This window comes from Pseudonaja textilis, chromosome Z (genome assembly GCF_049901715.1).
Source record: "Pseudonaja textilis isolate UNSWEBS1 chromosome Z, rPseTex1.2, whole genome shotgun sequence".
Classification (NCBI taxonomy): domain Eukaryota; kingdom Metazoa; phylum Chordata; class Lepidosauria; order Squamata; family Elapidae; genus Pseudonaja; species Pseudonaja textilis.
In genome coordinates, this window is record NC_142008.1 from 91,720,141 (window position 1) to 91,741,699 (window position 21,559).

The 21,559-nt window shown below is 37.1% G+C and overlaps 1 protein-coding gene across 2 annotated transcripts; it reads left to right on the forward strand.

Annotated features, from left to right (window-relative positions):
* The first annotated feature begins 8,750 nt into the window (after positions 1-8,750).
* Positions 8,751-18,444, forward strand: CSF3 (colony stimulating factor 3). Of its 2 annotated transcripts, none has more exons than XM_087915366.1 (5): positions 8,751-8,874; positions 9,831-9,991; positions 12,875-12,982; positions 14,839-14,985; positions 16,252-18,444. In XM_087915366.1, exons 1-5 carry the CDS (start codon positions 8,859-8,861, stop codon positions 16,408-16,410), a joined length of 591 nt encoding a protein of 196 aa, XP_087771492.1. In that variant the 5' UTR covers positions 8,751-8,858; the 3' UTR covers positions 16,411-18,444. The 2 variants fall into 2 exon arrangements, with proteins under 2 accessions (XP_087771492.1, XP_026573376.1); XM_026717591.2 differs by having other exon boundaries at positions 8,851-8,935.
* Positions 18,445-21,559: the final 3,115 nt, after the last annotated feature.

Consider the following 21,559-nt stretch of genomic DNA (forward strand, 5'->3'; position numbering starts at 1 on the left):
TCTCTCTCTCTCTCTCTGTGTACATTTAAGTTTTCGTGGGTATTTATACAGAAGCCTGATTTTTATATAGATACACACACACACACACACACACACACACACATACATATATGAATACACGCACACACAAGGGGAGGGGTGACATCAAAAGAAATATAATTTACTGAGGTACATGCTCACAGTTGAAAAAATAAATGTTGCCCAATATTGGTACTAATGTGAACAAGATCTGATTGGTATCTTAATTTGAAAAATATGCAACAATGGTAAAACTAATAGTATATATATTCACAACAGAAATTTTAACAAAATTCAAGGAAAAATAGTTTCCATTTCATCCATCCATCACACAGCAAGGCAAATACAAATGCTTATAATATGGGTTCTAAATGTTGCAAATTTGCCAGAGTATAAAGAAAGATAGAAATCACGATATCTGCTTTTCCAAAGCAGTTCATTTTTTCTCTCTTAATGTAAATAATATATAACAGTACAGTGAAGACCTTAGTAATAAACATGAAACTCAAAAATCTTACATAGTATAAAGTAATTGAATGTCTTTTGCTGTTGTCTCATCAATGCCATTCTTAGATTTATTTGTATAATTCAAATTATAACTGCAGATGTGGCCAAAGTATTGGTGCCTTCCACTTTTCCCTAAAGAATTGAAATTTGCTGTAAAATTGAAACTGACATTGGAATCCATCATTCATTTCTTTCATAATCTGTAGAGTAGATCTGTATGACTCTTGTAACAAAACAAATAAAAATGGCATGAACAAAATAATTGGCACCCCAATCTAATATTTTGTAGCATGTCTTTTTGATCCAATCAACCATTTTCTATAGCTCTGAAAAAGATTTCTCAACTGGCAATTTTTCCTATTCTTGTTGGGCAAAGATTTGATGGGTTCTTCCAACCATGACTTTCAGATCTTTCCATAGTTGTGCTATTAGATTCTGAGCAGGACTCCTAGCAGGCCACTTCAGGACAGTCGAATTTTCTGCCATTCTTGGATCCTCTTGAGTGTATGTTTTGATTCATTATCTAGGTGAAGGATCTGTGACCTGCAATTGAGAAAGCTTTCTAACGTTGGGCATTATGTTTTACTCCCAGAGTACCTTGATAATCTTATAATTTCATTACGCCCTGAACATATTCAAGGCACTGCTGCTAGAGAGAGCAAAGCAACTCCATAAAATGATGGAGCCCCTCCAAGTTTCACAATAGGCATGGTAAAAATACTGTTCTTCTGTGAATGTAGAACTGCTGCGGCTCACCAAACTCTTAACTTTGTTTCATCTGTCCAAAGGACATTCTCCCAGAAGGACTGTGGTTTGTCATCATGGATTTAGCATAGTGGCTTTTTTGTATCTCCCTGAGTCGTTTCAGTGGGATAACAATATATGGTGTAACTTGATATTGTTGCATCTTGATCTTGGAAGTTCAGCCCAAGTTTTGCTCTGTCTCTACCTTCAACTCTCCTTTTATTCAATTTGGGATCAATTTTCCTTTTGAGACCACATTTAATGAAATTAACTATAGTCCCATGGACCTTAAACGTCTTGATTGTTAGCAGTTATGGTCACAGGAACATGAAACTCTTTGGAGATGTAGTCTTTAACTTTAATATGCTTGATCATTAGCATCTTCCTTTTGTCTTTAGACAAATGGGTTTGTTTTTTCTTTCTTTCTCTTGTTCATGTTCACGGTCCTGTACACAGTAACACAAATTGCCGAGTACTTTTCTCATTCAGATAGGCTGAGAGATTGATTTTGAAATTGAAATGATACTAAATGGTACTAATTAAATAAATTGTCTGCTTGAAAGATCACATTCAATATATTTTAACTTCTAAGGATACCAATAATTGTCCATCCCAGTTTTATTTCTTTTTAAACTTCTTTCATTATTTTTAGGAATATGTCATCATATAATTAAAATCAAAGTGTCTTCAGATTATGGAATAATGAATGGTGAATTCCACTAGAATAGAGTAGAGTAGAGTAGAATAGAATAGAATAGAATAGAATAGAATAGAATAGAATAAGGAATAGGAATAGAATTAGGAATAGGAATAGGCATAGGAATAGGCATAGACATAGGAATAGGAAGGTCCCATCACCCCTCCCTTCCACTGCTTCATTCACCTGGGCCAGCCCTGAACTTGAACTTGAGCTGACCTTGGTTGCCTCAGCTTCCGCTTTCCCAAAGTGGGCAGGGACTTGATTTTAGCCTAGGTGTAGAAAGAATGCAGGGGAAGGAGGCTGAAATATTACCGGTAGTTGAGGCAAATGGAAAATGTTGCCAGCAAATACCCAGAAGAGTCCAACAACGTATTTAGTGCTGGTACCTCCTGAATAATGCCCAAGGAAATACCAACTTACTATAATAGAGACATTGTAAAGAATAGAGTACGAATGATTTTAAAGCTGAGGCTTGAAAGACTGGGGTCTCTGTCTCCAACACACACACACACACACACACACACACACACACACACACACACACACACACGAGAGCGTGGGGATTTTTATCTGTATTGAAGCTGGCAAGCTAAAGCCTAATCTAATCGGCTATGGGGTCAGACTTGACTTCTATGAAGATATGATAGCTCAGATTAACCCAATAGCTGAGCTTCCAATTGTTCCCAGGCTCTGGTAGAAGCATGCTGAACTGAACCATCACAGCTCCTAGGTGGGGAGAGTGGTAAGCAGAGACAGTGACTGGCAACTCGCTCCAGACTGTCATTGCCGCAAGGCTGTTCCCATTGAAGCATCCTGCCCAGAACTACTCCCACTGGGGGATGCTGGACAGCAAGGTGAAGAAATGTGTGCTGGCAGGAACTTTCACCCCCCTTAAGCCAGGCCAGCATTGGAAACCAAAGCGAAAGGCACAGATCTGGTTTAGGTACACAGACACCATGGCCGACAATTTCAACAGAATCAACTCCAGTTCTCCCAGTCTCTGCCTAGGCAGTTTTCCCAAGCGTTTGGAAAGTCACACACATATATACTTAATATTCTTCATCATGCATAGATTTATGTTAAGCTTTTCTAAACATGTGCAAATTACAGTTTAAAAACAAAGCTTAACTATGCTGGCAACTCTTAAGCAGTAGGAGATGAATATAGCAGATAAGGTAACTAGATGGTATCTAAAATGTTCTTGGAATGTTCTTAGAAATGCTAATGGTTTCTTACCAGACACAGGAAGGACATCACTCCAAGCATGGTGTTTATCTACACAATTACTGGGGATTGAGAGCAACTCAGTGGCAGTAAAACTGTCATGTTGATTTCTGTTTTGTAAAAGTAGTTTGTATTTATTTATTTAGTACATTTATATGTACTAAACACAAATGACATGTCTCTTGCAGTATATAAAACCATTAAAATACCAAAAAACCTAAACAGACTATTGAAGCAAACTAAAATGACTAAAGAGCAATCAGGACTAAAATACAACTCACTAACTGAGAATTTTACTTATCCTAGTCCACACACCCAGGAAAAGAGCCAAGTCTTAACTACCTTTCTAAAGGCCTGCAGGGTTTGGCCAACCATACATTGAAGAGGTTAGGAGCATGTGTCCTGGGTCCCATGCTGTAGAAGAAAGACCTAGAATATGGCTTCTCTCTTGGAGCATGTGGAATGGGATGGTATTTTTGGGAGAAAGCGATACTGCAAATACTCTGTCCTATCATAGAAGATTACCAGCATCTTGGACTGTATCCGAAAATCTACAGGAAGTCAGTATAGATCCTGAATACAGGTGTCACATGGGCATAATGAGGAACATCCATAACTACCTGCTCTGCTGCATTCTGAAATAACTGAAGCTTCTGAATGATCTTCAAGCCCTATTGAACAGTGTCTTGCAATAATCTCATTGGGAAGTGGCTAAGAAATAGTAATCATGAACAAGGCTGCCCAATTCAAAAATAGGCACAAATGGCTCACATGAAGTTTCCCTTCATAATTGCAGGAAGTATGAATCCAGGAAGATCCCCAGAAAGTGTTCTGAATCTGAGTGGCATTGTGCAATTCTCCCCAAGATGAAATTTGTCCAGTTCCAGGACCCAAGAGACACAAAACTTACATTTGGTCTTGATAGGATTTTGCTGAAGCCTTAGTTGTATGCTTACCTGGGGTCAATATCATATATTATTTAGATACAGAAATCAGTAATGCTGGAGAAGCGGAAATCATAGCCACTAATGACATCACAACTATTTTGTGATTTTGGAAGTTACCCTAATTTGCTAAGTAAAAATCTGGATGTATAATTCTCTCAAATGGAATTCTTTGAAGTAAGATCATATCAATATTCCATAGATATTTTCTACTGGCTTTAACCAGTAGAGATCCTGATTAAAGTTCAGTTAGTATTCCCCATTAGTTATTAACTAGAAACCATGTTTACATGGCATTTAATTGATATCATAACAAACTGGGATCACATATTGGTTTATTAATGTTAAAATTAATTAATTAATTAAAAATTAATGAGAACTATTTAGCGATTTAGTTGTGAATGAAAGCATGAATATGGTCAATTTTTATACATTGTATTTTGGCTATATATACTTATTGCATAAGAGGCTATTGCTTGACAACATAGTGGCAGTTCCCATCCTCCCAAAGTTTATCCAACATTCCCAAATTTTGCTAATTCTGTACATGAGAAGGTTCCCTGTGACTCCACACACATCAATTTGTTACTTCCTTCCCCCTACATCCTGGCAGGGAGGGAAATTTGAGATTGTCCTGGATTTCCCAATCTGGACTGATTAGTTCAGGGAATCAGCCATCTCAGTCATCCAAAAGGCTTTTCCTGATGACTCTTCTGTGTAACAAACACATTTCATCACTGCCCGCAAGGTGGCGCTTCATTTCAAACAATATTTAAATGGGAAGGAAGAGGTTGGTTTTCCCCATATAATATTGCACAATATGAAGAACATTCTTCAATGTGTAATTTAGGCACATATTCCATTAAAAAACCATAAATGAATATAAGTTGAAGTATGAATGTAAGAAGTTACCTTATTAATTAGTAATCAGGGAGCTCTACATTTTCTATACCTTTGGGGGGGGCACTTTGTTTTTATTTCAGTTGCTGTAAATTTTACAATCAGAGCCATTTCATTCTCTGCTCCCTCCTGGAATTAAGGCATCACTGCCCCCAAAATATAAACACGACCACGAGATAAATCTTCCTGTTACAGCCCTTCCATATATGAACTGTGCAAGAGTGTAATGCAAATTCATATCAATGGAATTTATTCAATAGAAGCATTGCCTGGAAGAAGAAGAAGAAAAACCCTATTTCCAGGGGCATCTGATCTCATTTGTTAAAGTGCAATATTAAATATTCTAATAAATAGTTTTAAACCTACAAGTGCTAATTATTTCTTCGAGAGCTTGCCTTGCCGTTTAGCAGAGAATAGGATCGTTATAGTTAAAAGGCAGGTTAAAGCATAAGCTAGTACTTGAACAGCCAGAGTTTTAAAAGCTATGATGCCAGCTGTGGAATGAGAGTGACATTTGAATTCTGCTTCAGACAGCCCAATATTTTTGAAACTGCATTTTGTTTTAATGTAGAGGAGGAAACAGATGGTGAAGCATACTTTTTAAAAGCCATCCCATTCTGGCATCTTTCACATTATTGCAAAGTTGAAATAGACCCCCAATCCTACTGATCTGAGGTCCCTGATCTGGTGGGGGAATTGACAGTAAAATTGACAGCAAAGCAGACCCAACAGTGGGAAGGAGACCTCCCAAAAGATTTGCTCAGGGGCCTCTCCGTTCTCTAAACCTAGAGGGGACCTAAAGCCAAAGTTTGGTTTTCTTCTAAGGAACTAGTTCTGAATGGGATAGTTAACTTTTTTCTGAATTTTTTGCTTAAAGGAAAATTCTATTTTAGGAAAGGAAACCTGTTTGTCTATCCTTAACTACTAACACTGCCAATTCTTTACAAGTACAGTATTGCTTTAAGATGACTAACTCTAACCTAATAAATATTTGCTAAATGGGGCTGGGGGGAGAAACCCAGATGTCAAATACTTTCACCTCAACAAATTTCATCATCTTGGCAATTCCTTCAACGTAATTTCAAAATTTTGTTTAAAACACAAGACTGCAATATTGTCTCCCATGGGGCCACAATATCACTGGATGCTCCTCACCAAGGTTAAAGGGACATCCAATTGGATCCCAGATCCCATCTCTGATATATATTGATAGCAGAAGAATCTTAACCTCTCTCCTTCTCTACTTCATTACATCTCCCAAAAATGTAAATCACACTGCAATAAATAGAATGGAAATACTTATTTTTACAGACAAACTCAAGACACCAATGTTAGCAGGCCAATTGCCCAAAAATGCTTGGAACAATTCTAGATAAGAACATATCGACTGCATTCACTTACCTCATTATGCAGTAAATTTGGCTTAATAAATATACTGTACAATAAAATTGTATACAATACACTGCAGTACAATGCATTGAATAAAAACTGATGTCAAAGAAACCATGTGATGATTTAATATGATAATCTGATCTGGTTCACACAACATAATTAAGTCAATAACGGTTTCTCAAGTCAGTTTGGTCTCGTTGTTAAGGCGCCAGGCTAGAAAGTGGGAGTTCAAATCCTGTCTTAGCCATGAATGTCAGCTGAATGATTTTGGGCCAGTAATTCTCTTTCAGCCCAACCCACCTCACAGGGCTGTTGTTATGGAGAAAATAGGAGGAGGGAGATGTGTTCAATAAAGAGGAGGAAAGTGTATTTGGTATGTTCCCTGCCTCGAGTTACTTATAAAAAATAATAAAGGTGAGGTACAAATAAATAAAAATCACCTAGCCCTATTTTAACTAGGCAAGCAAGCTACAGGTAGTTCTCAACTTACAATAATTTATTTATTCAAAGTTACAACAGCACTGAAAAAAGTGACCTACAACTGGTCCTCACAATTCCAACTGTTGCAGCATTCCCACAATCATGATCAAAATTTGAGTGCTTGAGAATCGGCATGTATATATCCCAGTTATAGCATCCTATAGTCCTGTGATCACCATTTGCAATCTTTCCAGCCAACCCTCGACAAGTCAGTGAGGGAAGACAGATCCATTTAACTATTGTGTGGTTCACTTAACTGTAATAATTTGCTTAACAACTGTGGCCAAAAAGTCATTAAAAAGAGACTATAACAAGTACCTTGCTTAGCATGACTATCTGTATATGTCCCCAATCATTGAGAATAAAAAAGAGACAGAGTTAGGATGATTTAATTAAAGGGGCAGAGTTCATTATTTGTTAAATCATAAACATTCAAATATGTTAAATCATAAACATTCAAATATGTTTTAAAGCTAGGCTGACATACAATCAAGATCTGGCCTAAAGCTTCCCATACATACTGGACACTATATAAAGTATGAAGTGGTACAGTAGGAATACTTTAGCCATATAATACAGAAAAGAATAAAGAACTGCCGTTCTGCAGATCATGTTTAGCTTTAATCCACCATACATTCTTTAAGAAGAACCTTCATCATTTAGAATCAGTCCATGTTGCCTGCTAAAATGATCCAGTGCTGTCTGGGGATATTCTATTAAATGTTAATATATTCTAGAACAAAATTATCTGGGCAGATTATAATGTTATATGGTTATCTATTACAAGGATCTTACAGGAGAGAAAAAAACACACCATTAATTTCTGGGCAGCTTAATCCATACATTTGCAGGTCCATCCAATCGACAAGGCACATTGGATAGGTTATTTTGGGAAATTCTGGAAAAGTCTACACCTTTTAAGAATTGCCAAGGTTAAGAAACATGGGCAGTAGTGGGTTTCCAATTTTTTTCCTATGGTTCTATGAGAGTATGCTGCAGACTCAATGCTACCCCGTGGTAGCATTTACCATTTTAAGTAGCTGTAATCAGTCTGGATGCTCTTATCAACTCTGGGATTGATAAGACACCAGATCTGTTTCACACATATCAGGTCTCCCCATCTTACTCATGCCTTTTATTTTTACTAGGCAGATTCAGAATTTCTATTAAGCTATTAAAATTAATGAGTTTTTTGTTTGTCAAGCCCTATTCCGATAAGTGTGGCGTAACTCTTGGAATCAATCCATGGTTCTAGAGTAAATAAATAATGGAAGGTGTAAAGAAATATATGAGGAAAGAAAGGCCCAGAATCTGAGAAATAAAATGCCTCTGGAAGATTGGGAAAATACATGATCTTTTAGTTATAAACTCTTTAAATTAAATCATGAGAGAAAACTTTAAAAAAATAGAGTAGCATTTTGTTACTGCGTTAATTTTCCATAAAATAATACTTTATCTTTAAACATGAAGTTTAAGCTCCTTATTGGGCTATTCCAATAAAGTTTTAAACGATCACAGGTTATATCAATGTTGGAGCCAGCTGTGAATTCTCTTAAGGCTTAAATTAAACAATCCCACGATTACCTGTGAAACTATTCATTCCTGAGAAATAGAAATAGGCCCCTTTTGAAGATCCTCATCACCCACCCTTTGACCCTGATCAAGGACATTCAGTGGATTTTAAATTTACCGTAATTAGTGCATGAACAAAAAAATGTGAGAGTCATAACCTAACACCACTCCTCTCAATTAGCCTCCAGTGCCCCTCCTCTTTTCACCGCCCGGAGGAAGTTCCTGAATATTCCCTCTATAAATACCCCCAATGGAGAAGAGTTTGGTTCACAGCAATTCAGGCATCCGCTCGCCAGTGCCTCCCGCATCACAAGCGCGTCGTTTTCGAAGAACAGGGCGGAGAAAGTGGGCGAGACCAAAGGCTTTTCTGAAGAAGGATGAATTCAACACGGAGTAAGTAGCACTCGGGGCAGGTCCTTCCTCGTCGCGGCCAGGCGTGGCCCGAGACGAGAGGGTAAGTTTCCTCGTGGTGGCGCTTTGCTCGGGAAGGGCAGCTTTTGGGGGGCGTCCCTCGCGGCGAGGGCTCCCCGGAGCACTTTTCCGCCGCCTTTGGGACAATTGTCCACCTTTGCGACTGAGGGAGGGAAGGAAGGAGGGACGAGTCCTGGCTTACCTTCCCGGCCGCTCCTCCTTAGCACCGCCTTCAGGAATGTTTAAGAAGCTTTGAAATGCCCAGATTGGAAACCCGTTCTCTCCGGATTTGATTGTAGGAGAATAAAACTTGAGCTGGTTAAATGGTTTTATTTACAGAGGTCAAGACTGGCCTTTAAGAGGGAAGGAAGGGGGAATTTCTGGCATGTGCCTCGAAGTTCTCCCAAAAGTTCAGAGAACGAAAGACGAGGCTTCGCTTTCCAGCCTACTGATACTTTCGCCTTTTTCAAATGAGCTGGGCAACTGGGATTCGAAAAACCCGCTGTAGCTCTTGCGGGACCTCGCGTCAGGCTAAGCCAAAGGCTGAAATAAACAGCGTTGCCACGTGATAGGGACGCTCCTGACGCGGAAAGGTTGGCGGCAGACCCGTATTCCGGGCTTGAGTCTCGCTGGGTTTCTTGCACGTGCTAGAATGATAGAGTAATTTTGACAGAATCCGTTTTCCACTCACTTGCGCTTTGTACTTTCGTCTTGGCTCTAGTTATGGGGAGTTGAACGGCGCCCCTTCAGCTCGAGTTTTCCTTGTTTTATCACAAAAGCGGCAGAAGGGACGTCGTAAGTGAAGAGGGTGGGCTGGAGCTGATAAATGATAATCACATAATGGTTTCAATCGTGTAGACATTGGTATCACCTAGATAGAGTGGGTCTAGTTTTTTAAACGACGTCTCTCCTCACCATTGTATATTTTATTTTCCCAGGTGGTCTTCTTCTTGTCAGTATTGCACTTTCTTGGTTAATGTGCTTAGGTGCACCGCACGCAGAGTTTTCTGGAGATCCTGGCTTACATCAGTTTGTTTCGAAAAATAAGGAGTTTGCCATGCGGATAAAGGCTGATCTCCTTGTATTGAATGGGCTTCTGGTAAGTATATGCTGGGTGAAGAGAGATCTACAAAGAGATATACATATAGTTTGTAAAACAAGTTTCTCAGGTTATTTTAAAGGCGCTGGAGCTATGTTATCAGCATTTATGAATTGGCTTTTGAGTCAATCATGTATTAAACTGCTGTATACCAAGTTTCTAACAAAAAGTAAAGAAACTGTAGTGGTAGAGGGAAACAAATCTATAGATTAATTAGAATATATTGATGAAAATGTTTGCCAGCTATATTGGGTAAATCCTTCATTGCAATGATACAAATAAAGCAGATATATAGCTGCAAATCTTGGTAGGTTTGGTTTTTTTCTAAGAAGTTTTAACTCAATATTTTTAACCTGGAGATTTGCATTTGGGACTAAATTTCCAAGCCATTATGGTTATTGACCATGAAAGCCTAGACATTTATGAATTTCAGGTGTAATACAGCTAGATGAAATCCTATTTTTAAATCTAAAATTCATAAACTATCCCTATTATATTGAAACAATACAGAAGAATTTCAGACTAATGGAAAATGTTGAATAGTGGAAGGGAAAAAAGTTGTCAGGTTAAATGTATTGAAGTAATAAACTTGAAGACTTTTGATTTTCTTCTGTTAAGCTTCCACTGAAATGTTATTTCAAAGAATCCCAAAGCTGAAATACCCTTTAATTCACTACTTAAATCAATGCATAATTTTAAATAATGGAGGATTTGGGGAAGAATCTGGGTAATATAAAAGACTTGAATGAGATAAGGTAGCACAGATATGGCTTTAAACCATTATTTTTGAGGGTGTGCGTTCAGTGTGCACTTAGATGTGCTAGTCTATTGCTTCATAACTCATCTACAGAAGTTCTTGCATTCTTGAACAAAGGAATTGAACTATTAATCAGTAGATCAGTTAGGATACCTGGTTAAAACTATGACGATACTACAGTAGAGCATTTGCAGTTGACTTTTCTTTTAGTTAGATGAAGATGCTTCATGTTATAAAACCACGTGCAGTTGTTGAATTTGATCCACAACCCACCAAACCTACCCAAACCCTTGTGGGAGTGGAAAATCAATCTTGCAAATGTTGAATTTCAACTTTTAGCAGCTATAATGAAGGAAACCAGCAGTTACAGTCCAGCAACATCTGCAAAACATAGAGTTTAAACTTAATAGTACTGAAAACCTGGCATGAAGAGTGTTACTTAGAGGTACCTTGATGCCCATAGTGCCAAATATCTTCTACAATAGCGACATAATTGATAAAAGTGATAGACAAATAATTAGAGCATTATACATAGGGAAAGTTAAAAGTCATAGTGACTGAGATTTTCACATAAAATACTTGGAACATCATTCAGATATGGGTTCCTTTTCTAGTACTTCCCATAAATTACAGGTCGGTCTTCCAAAAAGTCTTAATCTCATGTATTTCCTAGCACTGTGAATAGAACCCCTCCCTACTAAAATTACACAAATATTTCTGTCTCGTGCTTCCGGAATACATGTAAGATTGTGCCAATTCAGAATGTCAAAGCTCAAGGGAGGAAAATTGTTTGCAAACAAGCCAGCAAACTTTAGCATTCTTGATGCCTTCCTCTTTGGGTGTTGGAAGGGAATATTTTGACTGAATCTGTCAAATGAATATGAAATATACTGGAATTTAAGGCTTACTAAATGCAAAGGGAGTGGAATTACTTGCTTGATGCTACGTTGCAATTCTTTAAATAATTATTTTAGTTTGGATTGTGTGGATAGTGATTTGTATAAGAATAGCTTATGGTGAATAGGGCTCTCAATTCAGAGGTAAAATTTATCCTTTATTTTAAGAACAATCTTAAAGCCTGTTCTCATTATAAATTGTGTCTCATTGTGTTCAGTTTCAAAGGGTTCAATCAGATTTCACTGTACTACAGGGGAGCGTCAATGAATCCAGTAGGATTTTCTATCATTTTTCCACTAACTTCTAGTGTCTTCATAAAATCACTCATTGAAGCAATATTAAAGTTCTCATTACTGTTGTTCTGGTCCAGCAACGGCTGGATAACTCCAAAGATGCTGTAAGGTATTAATGAAGAAATTACCTTAGTCATGGCTACCTTTAAGTTTGATTGGTTTTAACTGTTTAGCTCTGTGTAGCTAATGTGCATTCAGTGCATCCCTATTTTTAGTAGAGCATAATTTGTAAATCATGAGGAAGATGAAAAGAACAATCGAAATCTCCTAATTGCTGAAAGTCATATCTCCAACAGGTCCTCATTAGCTTCTGAGATTTCCATAGACATTACTCATACACTTTAAAGCATCCTGCTCAAAGATTTAGAAACTTGGTGGGAAATTTTAAATGGTGAGTCTCAAGATGAGTATTTGCTATGTCAGAATGTAGCATTATTCAGTCCTTACTGCTATTTGCATATCAGCCGTATACAGCTAAACCGTGAAAACCTATAAATCTTAAAGTTAGCTGTAACTAAGATAATTTCTTCATTAATAGCTTACAGTATCTTTGGAGTTATCCAGCCATTGCTGGACCAAAACAACAGTAATGAGAACTTTAGTATTGCAAACTGAGTACAGCTTGGCACAATTTACAGTGAGGACAGGCTTTAGGATTATTCTTAATAATAAAGGCTAAATTTTACCTCTGAATCTTTATATTCATAGTTAACAGTATGCATTCTTTTAATAAGTACATATTAAACCTTGTTCAGATTCTCTGAGCTTCATTGGATTTTGAAGGATAGTAAAAATAGGATTAGGGGACAGGAAGGATTTTGTAAAATACTGCTTTTAGGGAGCAAGGATATAAAAGCACTTAAATATGTTTGCTCTTTTTTAAAAAAAATCACAGAAATATCTCTTCAATCTTTTCCTTTTTTTTTTTTCCTCCAGCGTAAAGCATTGAGCTTTGGCAGCAACAGAGAACTGATGGCAATAGAAAAACTCTTGGGCATTCAACAAGTTAACATCTCTCATTGCCAGCAGGACCCCTGTGACATGGTAAGTAGCAAAACTCATCTGACTGTAACTTAAACACATTTTTCCCTTCGATGAAGTACTAGAGTAGCAGCACATGATTTTCTAACAAATCATGGCAATGTTTGTGATTTTAAGAGCATCTGTGAATATTCTCACAACCAATGTGCTGTTTGTCTGCCTAGACTCAATTCAGCAAATTTAAGACATATGCACTTCAACTCCCAGAATTCCCCAGCTTACATGACTAAGTATCCTTCCTTATAAGTAAGCTGATAAGGATATTTCTTAATCACCTTTCTAGATTTTGGGGATCCTTTTTTACCCAGATTGGCTCTTTTTCTAGCTGGTGATTGATTTGTCTGAGAAGACTGTGTTTGACCCTAGCCACCAACTATTTTTAATTTCTTAAAAATGCTTTTGGAAATAATTTGGTTCTCAGGTATACGTGTAAGTATATAATTATACTTTATCATATTGCCTCCTTTTTTCCTTTTTGCTGAAGGAAAATAGATGCCTTTAAAATTAGGATGAGTTAAGACAGGACCTGTGTTGGTGCTCAGGGGGACCTTTTCCTATTTTAACATTAACAGTTTACATATTTACAAAGATACTCTTGGAGATTGTATTATCCATAATCAGGTACTATAAAAGTACTGCAGACAAACCAAAGCAGAAACAAAAGCAATATTGATTTTAAGCCAGTAATGGTATTCACTCCTGCAAATGCCCACCTACCTTATTGTGGATTCTATTCTTTCAAGTTTTTTACACATTCCCCATAACAAGGATATGCACTCTTTGTGTAGTTCCATGTAATATCAATAATCATCTAAATCAGTAGCTTGATTTCACTGGAGATGTAATAATCACATTTATTGTCATTGGCCCATCTTTTTTCTAATCCTAATAATTTTAAAACAACCTTCTTTAATGGGGCTTCCACTGACAGTACACATGCATTAAGTGTACTTTCTTAAAAAGTGTATAACTACACTGATGGGTGCCTACTTCAAATTTGGCCATTAGTACTGCTGATGTCAAATTCAACTGTGAAATATTTGTTAATTAAAAGATGAATAGGCAAACCCTAAACAGTAATGAAAGAAGACAGCAATGCACTTATTCTAATTCTCTGATCTTGAGTCTAAATGGATTTTTTTAAAAGCAGACAGTTTCAGAGTGTTTATATTTTATGTATCTATCCAATATCCAACATCTCCAGAGAAGAATATTACAAAATAGGTAAATATCACTGATAACAGTATTAAGAGAAAATTCCCATCTGTTTTCCCAGTAAGCATATCTTAAGAGCTCTAAATTCAAGTCTAGTGCATAATCAACATCTATTTTATTGTCTAATAATTAAAATGTATGTTTATTCAAAATACATTTTTCTAGCTGCCACTATTTATAACTTGGTCAATTTTTCCACTGTTACTCTATTATTTCCTAGTATATACTGACTGGTTATTGCTTAAAATGAGGTGAAATGAAGTCACTTTTTATCCTTCAGTTTACCCTTCATTGCTTAATTTAAAACAGTAGAAAATGTCCATATTTATCCATATTAAGGCAATTCTAACATTTCTTCCTGGATAGTGTCACTGTTTCCTTATCTCTAACCTCAGTTGTAATTAATATACCATAGCTTTTAATTGTGGCACAGCAGAATCAAAATATGTGTACATTTTTTTGTGGAAATCACTTTTTTCATAATTTCAATAATTTTTTTCCACTCTCTGGAAAACGCAGCTCAACTTGTCTCTCAACACAAGTGGTACAACACTATTGTAATCAAATAAATATTTTTCTGAAATTTGAATAAGGAATGCATAATAATTTTTGTAATAATTCCCTATTATATTTATATCATGTAGGAAAGCTGCTTCAATCAGATACAGGCAGGCCTCCAAACCTACTCCGGTTACCTCTCGCATATTCACCAAATCTTAACAACTTACTCTGACAAAGTGCTTAGTGTTCAACTGGATATTTCCAACTTGTCCCACAACATTCAACAACAGGTGAGGAGTTGCATAAATACTCTTTAAGTTGGGAAAGAATTAGAACCAGGTAGTGAGGTGAAACCACTCAATCTAAGGGGAATATAAGAAATGTTTAATATAGGTGTGAATCTGTTATAATAATTTAGCAAATCACCTACCTGGACATTAGCAATGTTCTCTTGGTGAATTTGATGAACTATGAAGGTAAGTTTCTAAAAATTGCAGATATGGAGAGTGCTTTAGATTCAGTTTCCAAAGGATACATGGAACACGAATAGCATCTGTTGCAACACTCAAAGGCTTTATCTTTTTGTGGGATCACACAATAGCTGTGAAAGGGAAGACCATTGGGATTTTCCTGCTATTGAACACGGGTTATTTTAGTATTCCAGAGCACTTTTTTTAGTATCAGATCCAAAGTACTCTATGGCCCTGGTATTTGCACGATGTACACTACTCAGTCCTCATAGAGTAGTGGTGGCTAGATGCTTTTAAATGGGATCTAAGAAATGGACTGCTTCGGCACTCAAATCCAGCCCAAAGTGCTGAGTTTGCGGGAAGATTTTTTAAATTACTGACACACTTCATCTTCAGGAATAACCTCTGTTGCTATTACTTGTTGAACAATTGTATATTGAGTCTTGTAAAATGAAAACTTTGCCTTTGTCAATTTATAAGCATAAATTTCAAAGTAATAAATACTTAGGCTTTTGCTATTCGCATTTTGGATAATCCTAGTGTCTGGCTTTTGCACACCTTTCTATGTATTGAACTTCATTTTAGATGGTATGAGCATTTTTCCTGTTCATGCATTAATCCTAACATATACAAACTGCACCAAGGCAATCCTCAAGCATGCCTTATAAAATGGTTGCTGCAACTGTGGTAGGGCAAAGAGTAGGGATGTGTTTATGCATGAGGAAGTAAATATATCTGTGTGCATTATTTTGCTTACACCAGCTCAAATATGTATTTAAGAGCATATCCCTTGACCCACTGCTCCTTGTGGAGAAAAATGCTTCTCTCTGCTTTTCTGAAGGCTGGGACCATGTTTTCCCTGCTGAGTTACATCCCATTGCCCCGGGCCTTGACACACACAGTGCTTATTTATTAAAATAAGGTCATTGAAGAGGACTTGGGGATATGATAGTGACAATATTGGCTGCAATAGGATTGATCCAAGAATAACATGCAAGGCAAGGCCGAGTTAGATAGTGTTGGAGTTAATATGCAAATGTTAATTATTAATATGAGATTCCTCAATTTCCCTAATCTTTGTTTCAGATGGAAGAAAGCAGCCTGACCAGTGTTGTCTATCCACAGGCAGAAAATGAGCCCAGATTTGTGGAAGTTCAGGGAGAAATTGGAAGTTACCTGGTTCTCTGCAAACTCCAGAAATTTATGGATATGATTTTCCGGGCCCTGAGGCACTGTAGCACATAAGGGAAATCTATGGAGAACTCTCACTAAAGACCTTGAAGCTGAAATAGTTCTGTGCACAAAAGGAAGTCCTAAGCCCTGCCTTTGTCTGGCAGGATTGCTCTGGCAGGCAGAATTCCAGCTTCTCTGTCTTTGTTTTTAATTTATTTTAAATGTTTATACACCATTTTAATACACTGAAAGTAGGAGACAATAAAGTAATTCAGATAAATTTAGCTCTAAATGAAATAATATTAACTGAGTTTGTACAACATGTTAGATTAGACTAAAGTGGACCTGAGTTGCTTGAGATTCAGCATGTTGTGAAAAGCAAGCTATTGTCTTCTATCGTGAACACTCCATTCTCTTAAGTCACTGTTTCTCAAACTTAGCAATTCTGGCTTTGAGGAAAGTTGGAAGTCTTAAGGGTTGCTAAGGTTGACAAACACTGGGTTAAGTTGTAATTCGTTTTAAAACTGATTGTTTATAATTTTTTTATAGATTAGCATTCATTCCCTTCTATTGGTATGGTAATCAGAGAAGAGCATCTCACACATGTACGTGAAAATGGGATGGCAAGTTCCCAGTTCACTCAGGCTCTTCTTTCCCTGATGAGATATTACTGTGATAAGTTTTTAATAGTTTGTTATGAGATTTAATTTATTAGCATATTTAATATTTATAGTGTCAGAATTGTTGCATCTTGAATTTGGACTTCAGTACTAGATATTTATTTATTATTTATACCAATGCTATCAGATAAATGGAAAACAGTTGTTTAGATCTCAGCCATTCTTGAGCGCACAGTTCACAGTGCTTATAGCCACGTGTGGCATGTATCTTGAGGTACATACAACATTAAACTACTGTTTAATATTTAAACATAAGAGTATTAGCTGGTGGTAGCTAGATGAAACTACAGGATGAAACGTAAGGGAAATTTGCAATTCCTGTATTTATTAGTATTTGGGGCATACAGCATAGTCTGTGTCCTTACCACTTTTTACAGGTACGAAATAGAATGCAGGCGTGTTTGGCCTCTTTAAGGAAGAGGTTCAGTTCATAACTTTCATCATCCTCTATCATTTGCCATACTATTGTGCAGAAGATAATTGTAGCATTAAAAGGTAAATAGTTCCCAGACTGCTTAACTTTACTTTATATACAGTAATCCTGGTCCAAAATAAATTCCTGATTTAAGCAAACTAGTAAACAGCACTCCCTCTGCCATTGTGTCAGCATATTTGCTAGACAATTTCTGATATCACCAAGCCGACCATGTTACATCACCAGGCATCTACCTCTTCCCTTTAAGAGTCCGGTGGTAGAGGCAGACAGACCCATTCTAAACAGAGCCAAGTGGTTAAGTTGATACCATTTCAAGCTTTAAAAATCCATAAGTATAAAGTGTGTGTTCATTTGCTGTAGAATCCTATGTAGAGGTATTATTTAATAATTATATATGGAACTTATTTATGTTACAGTGGAATTAAATTATCATTTAAATGATTTGAACACAAAGGTAAACAGCCATTAGAGTTGCACTCAATTCCTAACTACTTGAATACTATGTTTCTTTGTTTTGATGCAGTCCTTTGCCAAAATCGATGCTGATTTCTATTGAATCCCATCGGGTTCAAAATAGCTATTCATTTTGGGAGAACGTTATAGTAAATTTGAGCGTTTGTTTAAAGTTTGCACAGAATTCTTGTCATTCAATTTCCCCAGCTGCTAATGTCTACTATAACTGAATTTGAAATGATATTGCTTGAACATTGTATAGTGTCAGTATCTTGAATCTTGTTCAAAGGAGCAATTTCATCAAAACTTTTCACAACTTTTATTTTCTAAATGCTGTTTTATTTTTGTGTTTAGTTGTGGTATAGCCAACACATTCCATTTGAGGTAAAATGTCAGCATTCCTGTCTGTCAGTTCTTTGAAGAGGTGAGAAATAAATTGTAAACAGTTAATCTAAGCTGTAACTACTTCTATGATCATGACACTAAATATAATGTTAAATTTTTACCTGTTTTTAAATAAATTTTCTATCACAACAATCTCTAGTGCATTATTGTCATTTTTCTAAGCTTTTTGGAAAATGAAGTTGAATGAGGAACATAGAAAGCTACAGTTGTAATTTTCAAAAAGATAGTAATGTAATGGCTCCTGCCCTTTGGAATACCTTACCCTCTTCTGGATGAGATCTTCTCCCACCCTCCTGGTCTTCTATAGGGCTTGAAGACCTGGCTCTGTCCGTTGCTTGAGGCCCCAACTTGGGGGCAGAGGAGTGTTTCACACTGGAGGTGGTTGATGGATCAATAGCAGATTCCACCACCCACCTTGCTCCTTCCCCCTTCTTTTTACCATAATTTTAATAATTTATAGTTTTATTGCTACTAGATATATATATAAAACCCAAGAGGCAGGCCAGGGTGGCCTACCCTAACACCCATTAGAAGTCCAGAGCTTTTACTAAGATCAGTTCCTAATAAACAAGTAATGCAAGATCACCTTGGCTTGGAGTTGTACAAGTGCTAAGGATGGAGGCATTCTCAGTGCAAATCAGGTTCTTCAAAATACAAACACTTGCACGTGTTCCATTCTAATTTAAGTAAACTTTTTACTGAAATACAATGAAAATCTCAAATTACTACTGAAAACCATGTAATAATTGTCTATCATTTGACAACCAGCAAGTAGATTCTGAGATAATTTATCATATCTGAATGATGTATTGGAGCTCAAGAACTCTCATGGAAAGTGCTAATATGATAGCAGTTGATAGCAAAGAAATATAATCCAATCCTTCCAACATCCTGTCACTAATCCTTCCATCGCCCACACCATCCAGCCAGAACAGATGAAGCTTCTTGGATGAGAAGCGAAAGGTCTTCCTCAAGGAAAAAAAAAATTCAGTTGCCTTTTGAAAAAGCACCTTTGAGACAATTATGACCTGGATTATTGAGAATCTCCACAGAAATTGTGTGATAGGAATTATAAATTAATGATGTCAATTGCATATAAAGAGAATTTGTATAAGATATTTTATAGCTGGCATTTTGCACCGGTGAGGTTAGCAAAGATGTTTAAAGATAAGTCAGCTAAATGTTGGAAATGTCACCAGAAACCTGGATCTTACTATCATATGTGGTGGACGTATGGAGAAGCAAAGACATACTGGATGGAAATAAAGACATGATTTGAAGAGATGATAAAATAATGTATTGAGTTAAAACCAGAAATATTTCTGTTAGTGATTTTACCTGAAGTTTATAACAGAGAACGGTAATCAGAGTTGGAAGGGACCTTGTAGGTCATCTAGTCCAACCCCCCGCCCAAGCGGAAGACCCTACACCATTTCTGACTAATGGCAGTCCAATCTTTTCTTGAAAGTCTCAAGTGATGGTGCTCCCACAACTTCTGAGGGCAAGCTGTTCCATTGGTTGATTGTTCTCACTGTCAGAAAGTTTCTCCTTAGTTCCAGGTTAAATCTCTCCTTGTTCAGTTTCCAACCATTATTCCTTGTCTGGCCTACAGGTGCTTTAGAAATATATAACAAAGAGAACGTATATTTAATTATTCATGTACTAACTGCAGCTAGAATGGTATTTGCACAACATTGGAAAGGTAAGGAGAGTCCCAAAGACAAAGTAATCAGAAAAATATTAGAATGTGCAGAGATGAATAGATTAACACTAGCAATTAAGGAGAAAGAGCAAACCTCAGCAGTGGTGGGATTCAAAATTTTTTACTACCAGTTCTGTGGGTGTGGCTTGGTGGGTGTGGCAGGGGAAGAATACTGTAAAATCTCTATTCCCACCCTACTAACCTGCTTTCCAGCTCTGTTCTCCTATGCAGAGCAACAAAAGAAGACCCAGCCTATCAGCTGGGACTCAGGGGGCAGAAAATAGATGGGGATGGGGCCAGTCAGAGGGGGTATTTCCCGGTTCTCTGAACTACTCAAAATTTCTGCTACCAGTTCTTCAAAATTGGTCAGAATCTGCTGAATACCATCCTCCGAAACTGAGTTTTATATGATATGGAAAATATTTTATCAATGGTTGAAGAATAAAAATGGAATTTGGAAATAAAGAATAAAGGAGAATAGAAAACAAATTAAGATAGAGATAGAAAAAGATAACTGCTATTATATGTATGATGAGAATAATGAGATGTAACCCCAATTAGGTACTACCACCAGAAGAGTTGTATAATACTTAGCTGATTGATGTATCTTAACTCTAAGTTTAGATAAATAATATCAATGTGAACGTAAATGATGTTGTAAATGGTGAAGGATGTGGCACAGAGGTGTTTGTGCCTAGACGACACACTGCTTGAGAAAAAAATGAAATGTTTGTATTTTTGAAACTGAAAAATAAAAAACTTATTATAAAAAAAAGAATCTACACAGACATGCTGCCCCAACACTTTCTCCAATCATATAGTTTAAAAGCTACAATTATATGATATCTTAACATTAAATTATTAAAAAAATTATCTACTGATCCTATAGGGCAGTGGTGGACAACCTAAGGCACAAATGCACCGTCGCCCTAGCTCAGCTCCACCACACATGCGCACACACCTCCCACCGGCCAGCTGGCCTTCAGGTCTGTGCCACGCATGTATGGGGGATGCATGCACAGAGTGGGGCACATGGTGGGCACATGCAAGGGGGGCAGGGGGTATGCACAGGGGGTGCATCTTGCTTTTTGGATATGTGTGCGCACAACATTGGAAAGGTGACAAGATTCCCAAAGACAAGGAAGTAATCAGGAAAATATTAGAATGTGCAGAGATGAATTAAGGAGAAAGAGCAAACTTCTGCAGTGGTGGGATTCAACAAATTTTACTACCAGTTCTGTGGGCATGACATGGCTTGGTGGGTGTAGCAGGGGAAGGATACTGTATTCCCATCCCACTAACCCACTTTCCAGCTCTGTTCTCCTGTGCAGGGCAACAAAATAAGACCCAGCCAATCAGCTGGGAATTCTAAAACTTTTGGGCGTGCCCAAAAGGTTCACCATCACTGCTATAGGGCATAAACAGGATTAAAGGGTCTTCTTTATCCAACAGAAAACAGCTATTAGGCAGAAATAATAAATACCCAAGTAGAAAATAACAAACTAACAGATGCTAGTAAAATTGAATTTTATTATTTTAAGGGCA